General features: G+C 49.1%; 2 protein-coding genes across 2 annotated transcripts; both read left to right on the forward strand.

The window, feature by feature from the left end:
* Positions 1 to 912: 912 nt before the first annotated feature.
* On the forward strand, positions 913 to 3,471 carry LOC121502716 (uncharacterized). Its single transcript, XM_041776419.1, has 3 exons — positions 913 to 2,216; positions 2,359 to 2,755; positions 2,836 to 3,471. Exons 1-3 carry the CDS (start codon positions 913 to 915, stop codon positions 3,469 to 3,471), a joined length of 2,337 nt encoding a protein of 778 aa, XP_041632353.1.
* Positions 3,472 to 6,301: 2,830 nt separating this feature from the next.
* On the forward strand, positions 6,302 to 6,649 carry LOC138928453 (uncharacterized). The gene has a single exon (XM_070285529.1). The coding sequence runs from the start codon at positions 6,302 to 6,304 to the stop codon at positions 6,647 to 6,649; it is 348 nt and encodes a 115-aa protein (XP_070141630.1).
* Positions 6,650 to 11,200: the final 4,551 nt, after the last annotated feature.

Consider the following 11,200-nt stretch of genomic DNA (forward strand, 5'->3'; position numbering starts at 1 on the left):
AAGGCCCTAAAAAAGGTGCTATTACTAATTGTGAGACAACTGGGAAAAGGTACGTACCAGAATCGGCCCCGGCTGGCTATCCGGGCTCCCCGAATTTAGGCACTTGGAACCGCCTTTGGAACCGTGGGCAAGGGGGGGACTCTCTCCTGTCCAACGATCGGCTCTACTTTCCACGAACGCTCTCACAGCTTGGAATAGTTTCCACACGCCACTTTTTTCCCTCGCGTTTTTCCTTCTAGGCGCAACACACGATCAGCTGATCAAAGTGTTGTGCAGCGCATGCGCAGCGAGCTTTTGCACACCCGCGCAGTATTGGAAAACGCGAGCAGACAAATTCCCGCCACAGCCAAAATTTAAATTTAAATTTAGATTTGAATTTGGATTTGAATTTGAATTTGAACTTGGACTTTAGATTTTGAATCTTGAATTTTAAATTCTAAATTTTTAGTTTTGAATTTTGGATTTTGAATTTTAAATTTGGATTTTAAATTTTAAATTTTTAATTTTTAATTTTGAATTTTAGATTTTGGGTTTTGAATTTCGAATTTAAAATTTTAAGTTTTAAATTTTGAACCTTAAGTTTTGAATTTTGAATTTCAAATTTTGAATTTTGAGTTTTAATCTTGAATTTTGAATTTTAAATTTTAAGTTTTGAACTTTGGATTTTTAGGTTTGGGTTTGGATTTGAATTTAAATTTAAATTAGGCTTAGGAATTGTCATCCACATTCCGCAGTTGGCTCTGGTGGGGCTAAGAGCACAAGGCCAAGGAACTCGCCATTTTCCAACCCCCCCGCTGAGGCGGCGCCAATTAAAAGGGGCTCTGGGGACCGAGAAGGAGCGGTATAACTCCCATCAGGCATTCACAGGGGGAAATCCCCGCGCACCGAGGGACCCCGCTAGGAGCAGGTGCGATGAGCCAAGCGAAACCGCCTGCAGGCCGGGATGACGAGACCCAGGCATTAGCGGTAGCTAGAGCAGAGGAGGAACTGCTGAGAAATTTCCAGCGCAACAAGCAGAAGATGCAACACTCGCCTCCCGCGAGCATGCCAGAGAAGCAACCGGTGTCGGCACCGCCAAATGTGCAGGGACCCGTGTTTGTTTTCGCCGAGACTGAGGAGGAAACGGCTACCCCGAAGAGAAGCTGGGATGCCGTGAGCCCCGATGTGAACCAGTCAGGAGCGCACAAGAAGCAGAGAGTGGACACTAGCGCACCAGCACTAGCCGAAAAGCTGGGGAAGATGCTAGACGAGATGACCGCCAAGTTCACGGATACCAAGACCAACAACAAAAAGGTGGTCCGCCACGTCACCCAGGGGACAATCGACTCCATGCTGGCGATGAAAAAGCTGCAGGTCGACATCAGTGCAGCGCTGGCCGAGGGCCACACCAAGGGCTCTACCTCGAGCGTAAGCCAGCAGACCACTCCCACGCTGACAGCCACGATCCCCAAAGCGGCTTGTACCACCGGGCCAGGAAATTCGGCATGGCAACAGGTCAGGGCCAAGCCTAAGCCCAGAAATCCCCAACCGAGACCGGAGAGCAGCGAACTCAAAGGGATTCGAGCACCAAACGCTGTCATGCCCAGGAAGCAGCGGGCCGACGCTATTTTAATAAAATGCAGCGAAGGCTCGTACGCAGATATGCTGAAGCTGGTCAAAACTGAGCCCTCCCTCCAGGGACTCAAAGATAATGTTCAAGGTTTGCGAAGAACTGCAAATGGCGGACTTCTATTGAGAATGCAGAAGCCTCAGGACCCGTCCACACAGCAGCTGCAGGCAGCACTCAGGACGGCCATATCCGATAAAGCAGAGGTGGCGGTCATGCAGGAAACTGTGCAAGTGGAGATTCGCGACCTGGACGAGATGACCAGCGGCGGAGAAGTCACTATGGCTCTGTTTGCCGGAGAGGATTGCGACATCCCAAGCAACGCTGCACCTAGGATGCGAAAGGCGTTTGGCGGCACGCAAACAGCAACCGTCAGCCTCAGGCCTGATCATGCGCGGAGACTGCTCGATAAGGGCAAAATCCGAATCGGATGGGTCGTCTGTCGCATCAGACAGAAGACCGAGCTAAGGAGGTGCTTCAAATGCATGGGCTATGGGCATACCTCGACGAGATGCAGGGCCTCAGACTCAGTAGCCAAGGCCACACAAAACTCCTGCTTCAGATGCGGGGAAGAAGGCCACAAGCACTACACGTGCCAAGCTAAGCCCAGGTGTATCCTATGCACCAGAGGAGGCAAAACCGCGGGTGAAGCTGCGCACGCTACTTTGAGCAGGATCTGCCCTGAGTACCTGAAGGCCACCCACAACACGCAGAATGGTTAAGTTTTTACAGCTTAACTTAAACCACTGCAGAGCTGCCCAAGATCTGCTGTCACAGACGGTTTTCGAGGAGAAAATTGACATTGCTGTACTGAGTGAACCGTACAAGTCAAAGGCAGAGGGAGTATGGCAACAGAGTGCGGATGGTGGTGCAGCCATATGGAGCTGCGGGCAGTCCCCCGGACACCTGTCGCAGAGGGCGTCGAGACCTGGCTATGCAAGGGCCAAGGTCCAAGCAACCACCATCTATAGCTGCTACCTAGCCCCGAGCTTGCATATAGATGCCTTTAGAGACATCTTGCAGGAGATCGCCCGAGACGCCCGCGGAAGATCCCCAGTACTATTCGCTGGGGACTTCAATGCGTGGTGGGGGAGCTCGAAAACGACTCAGCGGGGAACCATCCTTCTGGACGCCCTGGCCACATTAGACGTTTGTCTCCTGAACGATGGAGCTAGATGCACCTATAGCAAGGCAGGCAGAGAGTCAATCATTGACCTGACTTTCGCCAGCCCGGAGCTCTGCCGGACCAGCCACTGAAAGGTCACGGATTTGCTCACATACAGCGACCACGCAGCCATTATCACCCAGACGACGCACAGCCAGCAGAGCCCGTCTCTCCGGCAATCTGCGTACAAGGTACACATGGCAACGTCATCACTGGCGACGCCAACACCTGCGCCGACATATTAGCTGCGAAAATCAAGGCTGCTTGTGATGCCGCCATGGCGAGCTCCACTAGAGAAAATGGAAGGAGACCAGTCCCCTGGTGGAATCAAGAGATATCCGTCGCCAGGAGCGAGTGCCTCTCTGCAAGGCGAAGATGTCAACGAAGTAGAGGGCGTCCCACGCAAGCGCTGTTCGAGACACGCTACAAGGAAAAGAAAAAAGCCCTCAAAATCGCTATTAAGACGAGTAAGAGCAGGTGCTTCCAAGAGCTGTGCGATGCAGCAGACCAGGAACCCTTCGGCTCGGCCTACAAGCTGGTCATGGGCAAGCTCTACAGACCGCCGACTCCAACCTCCCAGGAACAACTTGGAGCTATAATCTCCACGCTGTTCCCGTCGCAGCCGCCCCTCGTGCTGCCAAACATAGCTGCGAGTGAAGCGATCTTCACCAACGAGGAGGAAAAGTATTTCCTCCAGTAGTGCGCGTTGGCCAGCAGCAAGGCAGCCAAAGCCCCGGGACCCGATGGCATTCCCAACGCTGCACTTCATGCCATAATGAAGTCATACCCAAGCCTATTTGCACAGGTATACAACAGGTGCATTGCGGAGCGCACTTTTCCAGCAGAGACTAGTGCTTATCCCTAAACCAGGCAAAATGAATGACGACCCGTCCTCATATCGCCCCCTGTGCATGCTCAACACACTGGGGAAGATATTTGAGCGCATAATCTGCAACAAGTTGGAGAGAGAGATTGAAGAGCGTGGAGCTCTATCGAACCAGCAGCACGGTTTCAGGAAGAAGCGAAGCACGATCGACGCGATACGAGAGGTAACGCTAATGGCAGCAAACGCGATTGAAGGCGAAAGATGGCAGGGAGGCACCAAGCAATACTGCCTGGTCTGCACCCTAGATGTCAAAAACGCTTTTAACTCAGCAAATTGGAGCTCAGTCCTGCAGGCACTCCAGCACGGCGGCATATCAGGGAACCTCACCCTCCTGATAGCGGACTACTTCAAAGATCGCGTCCTTCTGTACACATCCGACGACGGCAACCAGATGCACCACGTGACAGGTGGTGTACCCCAGGGATCTGTTCTTGGGCCAATCCTGTGGAACGTCATGTATGACGGGATCCTGAGACTTCCACTACCAGATGGCTGCGCCGTAGTAGGGTTCGCTGACGATATAGCGCTGGTCACGGTGGAGAAGCACCTGTCCGATGTCTCTGCTAAATGCAGCCTTGCAATCGACATGATGATGTCTTGGCTGAAAGACAACGGTCTCTCGCTCGCCGAACACAAAACGGAAGCAGTGCTCATAAGCAGTAGAAAGACCGTAGAGAAGGTCACCTTCCGGGTCGGCCCAGTCCGGCGATCAAGTACCTCGGAGTCATGATCGACCATAGGCTGAATTTTAAGAGCCACCTGGAGTACGCAGCGGCCAAGGCATCTAAGGCCACTGCCGCTATCTCTAGGATGATGGCCAACACCCGTGGCCCAAAGCAGCATAGCAGACGATTAATAGCTACAGTGGTGACCTCGACCATCTTGTACGCCGCGCCGATTTGGGCGGAAGCCATGAGGACTGTCAGCTACAGCCGGCAGTGTAAGTCTGTCTACAGACGCTGCGCTTTGCGCATCTCGAGCTGCTTCTGCACGGTGTCAGAAGAAGCTGCATTGGTGGTGTCGGGAGCAATCCCAATAGACCTACTGGCAGAGGAGCGCAGGACTGGGAATTCAGGTAGCAGAATCCAGAGAAGCAGCACCATGGCTCGATGGCAGGATAGATGGAACAACGAGAGCACAGGACGATGGACCTACAGGCTCATCCCCGATCTGGTTCCCTGGTTGCAGAGACGACATGGTCAGCTGGACTACTACACCACGCAGATCATCACAGGACATGGTTGCTTCAAGGCTTACCTCCACAGGTTTAAGCATGAGGTCGACCCGTACTGCGACTACTGTGGCAGCGCTTTTACTGAGGACGCGGAGCATGCATTCTTCGTATGCCCCCTATTCTCGGCGGAACGAGCCGCGCTGGAAGCGGCAATGAACTGCCGCCTGACACCCGACAACTTAGTCGGTTGCATGTTGGAGACCCCCTCCAAATGGAATGCGGCTGCCGAAATGGCAGCAACCGTCATGCGAGAGCTGAGGCGCCGGGAGCAGACCCGTCGCACTGAAGGCGACCGATGAGCGGCAACAGGACCGCCAACCGCCCCCGTGAAGTATAGCTTTGCGGCAGTCCCACGGGTGCGGACTTTCCACCCTATCCATCCTCTGTAACATATGTACTTAAGCCTATATTCTTTTCAATAAAAAAAAAAAAAAAAAAAAAAAAAAAACACACCCGGAGTCCCTCGCCGCCCTGAACATCCCAGGGTACCTAATGGAGATAGCGAGGAGCTATTTCAGCGAGAGGGAGCTCATTGTGGACACGGATGTGGGTTCCAGAGCATATGAAGTCTCAGCCGGAGTCCCTCAGGGCTCCGTGTTGGGACCCCTGCTCTGGAATACCATGTACGATGGGGTTCTACGACTCCCGATGCCCAGCGACACCAAGATCGTTGGCTTCGCTGACGATATAGCTGTGGTAGTAGTCGCGAAGGAGCGGGCGACTGCGGAGGAAAACGCGAATGGTGCGATCAAAGCGATCGAGGCGCGGCTCTCGAACGCCGGCCTGGAGTTAGCGGCGCACAAGGCGGAGGCAGTCTTGATTTCGAGTAGGAAAAAGATCGAAACGGCGGAGGTCCTGGTCGGAGGGACGGCGATAAAATCCCAGAGGGCCATCAAATACCTGGGTGTCCTCCTCGATACAAGGCTGTCTTTCAAGGAACACCTACAGTACGCCCAAAAGAAGGCCAGCGGGACTGTTGGAGCACTTTTCCGGATGCTGCTTAACACCAGGGGACCCAAGCAAAGCACAAGGAGGCTGCTGACCAGCGTCATCACCGCCCAATTGCTGTATGCGGCACCAGTGTGGGCGGAGGCGGCTGGGAAAAAGTCTTACATGCGGGGAATCGAGTCCACGTATAGACTTTGTGCCATCCGAGTGGCGAGCGCCTTCCGAACTATCTCGGACGACGCGGTGCTGGTGCTAGCCGGCCTGGTCCCTCTGAGGGAGCTTATCCGCGAGAAGGCGGACATCCGTGACACGCTTCGCGGTCAGCAGGGAGTCGATACGGTCGCGAAGGCCGGGCTGAAAAGCGCGGCCAGGAAAAGGAGCTACGGAAGCTGGCAGGCACTGTGGGATGCCTCATCCAAAGGACGTTGGACCCACAGGATGATCCCCAACATCGAGGCCTAGATGGAGCGGAAGCACGGGCAGGTAGATTTTTACCTGACCCTAGTGCTGAGCGGGCATGGATGCTTCCGTAGCTACCTCAAGAGGTTTGGCCACGACACGGAGGAAAGCTGCCCGGAATGTGGATCCGGGATAACCGAGGATGCCAGCCACGTCATCTTCGACTGCCGCCGGTTTGACGAGGAAAGGGACGAGCTGGAGGCGATAGCAGGTACAGCCATCAGTGTGGACACGCTGGTGCCGCTGATGCTGGCGGACCCGAGGACATGGGAGGCGGCGGCAGAGTTCGCTGCCAAACTGATTAGATCTCTCAGGGCACTGGAGAGATCGAGGAGGGAGCAGACTGGATGAGCGGCTTACAGTTGTGCGAAGCAATGCTTTGCGGCCGTACCGCACAACCACGGGCCCTTGCCCTGTCATTTTCTGTTTCTGTGTTACTTTAGTTCGTATTGTTGATAGTAAATAAATAAATGAATATAAAAAAAAAAAAAAAACACACCCGGAGAGCAGAGAGATATTCACCACGAACAAGTGGCCACGGAGCCAGCGCCGTACAAGAGCAAGAGAGAGAGGACATACGATAGAGCCCAAAAACAACCCCAGAAAATTGGCACGCGTCCAAGAAATAGCGAGAGCAAAGGAATGCACCGAAACTTCGAGAAGTGGAAAAATACCGGAGCTGCAGAAACTTACAAAACGCATGGCATATTTTTTCACTCTTGCGGACGTGGCGAACTCGATCAGAAGTGCGAGCGGTAAATATGTAAAACCTTGAGCCAGATTTTTGCGATTGCTAAGTGCGGTTTACAGTGAGCAGCGAGTGACGACGAGGAAGTCCCAAGTGACCAAGGAGACCACCAAGAGGGATACGCTGCAGCCAGTGGCCAGCGAGAGCCAGCTTCGACGCTCAAGGCCAACAGCGGCGGCGATCAGGAGCGCCCAATTTCAGCCACCGGCTGCCAACATAGGAGGAGATCAACCAGGCGATCTCGAGGAGCGTGTGCCCGGCCCAGGACTAGCGGCGGAGCACCAGGAGACCACGCGAGTGTGTGTGTGCGTGAAACCGAGACGGGTGAGCGAATTAGAGTGAACCGCATTCTGGCCAGCGAGAATCACGTGCGAAACTTTTCGAAGGCCTCGATGCGGTGTCACCCAGAGTAGGCTAGATCTAAGAGAACTTAATAACCCCGAGTTAACCTAACCTAACCCCACACTGAGAGAAACCATTGACAGAGAAAAATAAAATGAATCGAAGCTATATTAAATAAAGAATATTTACTTGCATACATCTTTAAATTCTCTGATTTTTCCCGCCGAGCCTAACCACACTGAGAGAAAGTGGGTAGACCAAATCTTAGGAAACTTGTTGTAAATTTTTAAATAAATATTTCTCGCACATTGAAAATACGGTGCTCGCCATGATTATTCCCAAATAAATTCTGGAAATATTTTAAAGGGAAAACTTAGATCTTTTCTCGCCACTGTCGGTCGTATTGAGCCCACCCTTGCCTGACTACACTGAGAAAAATAAAGTAAAACTCGGGTTCCAAATCATTTAAATATATGTTATTTTTATGGAATCCCAGACACTCGCGGCCACTTTTAGAGCATTCGAACCGATCACACTGAGAGAAATAAATTAATAAAATGCATCAATAAATATTTCTCGACTATTTTCTTGCGCTCCTAGGGAAAATATACCAAGAGCTGCCCGCGCATAAAATACATGGACTTCGAAAACCCGCGCTTGTTCAGGGCCAGGCTTAGCCGGCCGAAATATTTCAAGCCGCCGATTTTTTCCATCCCGATGCCTAGCTTGTAGGCCGTAAATTCTGCCCTTAGAAAGATGTGTCCCCCATAATCGGCCCCCCTCTCTTGGCCCCTTGTAGTGACTGCTATGAGCCAGGCCCAAAACGCGTCTCCGCCGGTTCTTTTGCTATTCTGCAACCATTTCTCCTATTATGTACCTCCGGTGACTGACACATTACATCTTTCGTCAGTCTACCGATTTTCGGCATGTTCCCACTGGACGTGACTGAGCCTACTCCCAGCCGTCGAGACTTCTTTACAGAATGGCGCCAGAACAGGGACATGGGGTTTACGAATTTTAGAGGACGAAAATATGGCCTAAAGACCCATCTGGGTACATGAAGTTCGAAAAATTTTAGGTTCCGCCACTTAGAGGCGAAATTTTAAGTCCGAACGTAAGGAGAGTCGGATGACGAGGGACACAGAAATTTCAACCCTAGTTCAATGCTCTGATATATTTTATCAAAATATAGATATGTATATATATTTCCCTGTTTTTTCTGCCCTAGAAATTTCTGTGTCCCTCGTCATCCGACGACATTTTGAGGGATATGGTATAGACTACTGAGTGGTTTTATTTAATACAACTCTGTTTTTAATGATTTAAGAAAAACTCGTCGGTTACATGCTGGTCTGTCATAACAAAAATGAAGTGAAATGAACACGCACAAACTTGCATGCATACATGTGTAAAAAGACATTCACCGGTAAATTTCGCGGGAAAGAACGCACCCACACAGAAATTTATGTACATATCCTTTGAGCATTTTAAAAAAGCATCTTGGTGCTTATTTTTTAAGTGAGTTTCCACTACTTTTGATCACTTTCAGGCACGATGTGCATTTCGCTGAAGTTGCATTTACATCGGAATAAAAATCTTTTGCCGCACCCATTTTATTCACACGCGTCGTTTTCAATTTCTGGCTTAAGAGTGACCAAATATAAAAATTATCGAAAATATCATCTCAAAAAAATATCATTATCGCCTATTTTTGCCCAAAAAATATCGCGATGATAATATTTTTTTTAAGAGAAAAAATATCGATATATTGATATTTTGATATATTTCCGACATTCCTACATTGTACATAACCTCAGCAAAGCAAAGACTTAGATTTTTAAGCAAGCACATGGTACATTCGGGAGAACTTTAGCAAAAAGTATACCCACACACTCGAGAAAATATATTTCTAAGCAAAGCAGAGAACATAACCTAGAAACCAGAGGTTATTAGTTAGAAGATCACGTGGCCAGCAAAGCACGTGAGGAAACGCACATAGGCAAATAACCAGAGCAGAGCAAAAGAGAGAGAGCGAGAGCCCTCTAGGTAGCCAAGTCAGGTCGCGAGAGTTTCAAAAGCACGAGGTAGGGAAAGCTCCCCACAGCGCACAGTGGCCGATTTGGCTGTTCTAGCGGCAGATTAAGAATATTTTCAACTGTTATAATTGTTGGAACATTGCCATGTTTAGCTTTATATCAACTAGATTGTATAACAGCTGATAGAGCTTTTTTATATTACCCTTCTCTAATAGTTCTAAGCTTTACTTGATTCACTACATTAAATGACTCTAACCTGAATAGACGTTGGTCCATTATTTCGGTCTCCGGTAACTACACGCGTTAACTCTTACTAAGGTTATGAGCCCAGTTCGTGTTAAATAGGAAGCATATTTAAATCGAGAAGTACGTCGGCATGGTATCCTGATTTGTGGTAGTGTTTTTAATTCGGTAGAGAAAGAGCGTAGTCAAAGGAACGGAACAATGTCTCACGGAATGATGAACATTGAAAAATTGTCGGGCGACAACTACGAGAGTTGTTCACTTCAAATGAAAAGTCTTCTAGTTACCTCCTAGATGTGGCAGTATGTTATAGGAAGTATGGAGTCCACAATGACGGCTACAGAAAAATTGTTATGGCCGAGAAATGATGAGAAGGCTTTAGCGACGATAATCATGTGCGTAAAGCCAAGTGAACTCATTCATATCAAAACCTGTAAAACCGCACAAGAAGCATGGACAAAATTGCACGAAATATATATTGCTCATGGACCAGCCAGGAAAGTCAGTCTGTTTAAGCAGTTGATAAAGTTTCAAATTAAACGCACTGATAGGATGTCTCTGCAAGTCAGCAAATTTTGTTCTATCGCTCAGAATCTCCAGACGAGTTACTCTCCATTTTACTGCTATGTAGTTTGCCGGACGACATAGAAAATTTTGTTATTGCAATGGAATGCAGAGATCAGCTACCTACCCTAAGTCAGCTGAAGGTCAAAATATTGGAAGAGGAATCCCGAAGAGATGATAGAGAGACTGAAAATCCTAGCGGAACTGAGCAAGTGTTTTCGGCGAAGGGCGCAAAGAAGACAACGGATTACGGTCGAAGGCAAAAGGTAAAATGTTATGCATGCGGTAAACGTGGTCTCATGAAAGCTCAATGCAAAAGAGAGAGAAAGAGGCAAACGCAGCAATGAGTGCGTATATTGGAAAATCAGGAACTGGCGACAACAGTTGGATTTTGGACAGTGGAGCTTCTTCTCACATGTGCAGAGAGAGATCATATTTCGAAACTCTAAGAGAGAGCAATGATAGCATTACGATGGCATCAGGCGATAAAGTTAAAGCACAAGGCGTAGGAGACGTAAAAATAAAATCACAATTTTGCAGTGACATCTTGCTACGCGAAGTATTATTTGTTCCGGAATTGAACCACAATTTTTTATCTGTTGGTTAAATAATTAGTTATGGTCACTCAGTAAAATTTACAAATAAAATGGCTTGTGTTATTAACGACGAAAATGAAAAATTGTTTACGGCGAAGTTGGATGCCGGTATTTTCATGGCCAGAGTGTCGAGCAAATGTAAACAAAAGATTTACAGTGTGCAAGCAGAGGAAAAGTCAAAATTTGAAATTTGGCACGGCAGATTTGGACACCTGAACCAGAGAGATTTACGAGAAATTTCAAGCAAGAGTATAGTTCGCGCATTGGAATTAAAAAGTTCAAGAGATTTTGATTGTGTAACATGTGGAACATGTAAGATAACGAGGAAACCATTCGATCGGTTCGATGGGATATACACAAAGAGCAAACTGGA

Source organism: Drosophila kikkawai, chromosome 3L (genome assembly GCF_030179895.1).
Source record: "Drosophila kikkawai strain 14028-0561.14 chromosome 3L, DkikHiC1v2, whole genome shotgun sequence".
Classification (NCBI taxonomy): Eukaryota; Metazoa; Arthropoda; class Insecta; order Diptera; family Drosophilidae; genus Drosophila; species Drosophila kikkawai.

Coding starts and splice junctions, on each gene's coding strand:
- LOC121502716 (XM_041776419.1), top strand. CDS start 913: ATGAGCCAAGCGAAACCGCCTGCAGGCCGGGATGACGAGACCCAGGCA. Junction 2,217..2,358: donor ACGTGCCAAGCTAAGCCCAG/GTGTATCCTATG, acceptor AAACCACTGCAG/AGCTGCCCAAGATCTGCTGT. Junction 2,756..2,835: donor ACGCCCTGGCCACATTAGAC/GTTTGTCTCCTG, acceptor GACTTTCGCCAG/CCCGGAGCTCTGCCGGACCA.
- LOC138928453 (XM_070285529.1), top strand. CDS start 6,302: ATGGAGCGGAAGCACGGGCAGGTAGATTTTTACCTGACCCTAGTGCTG.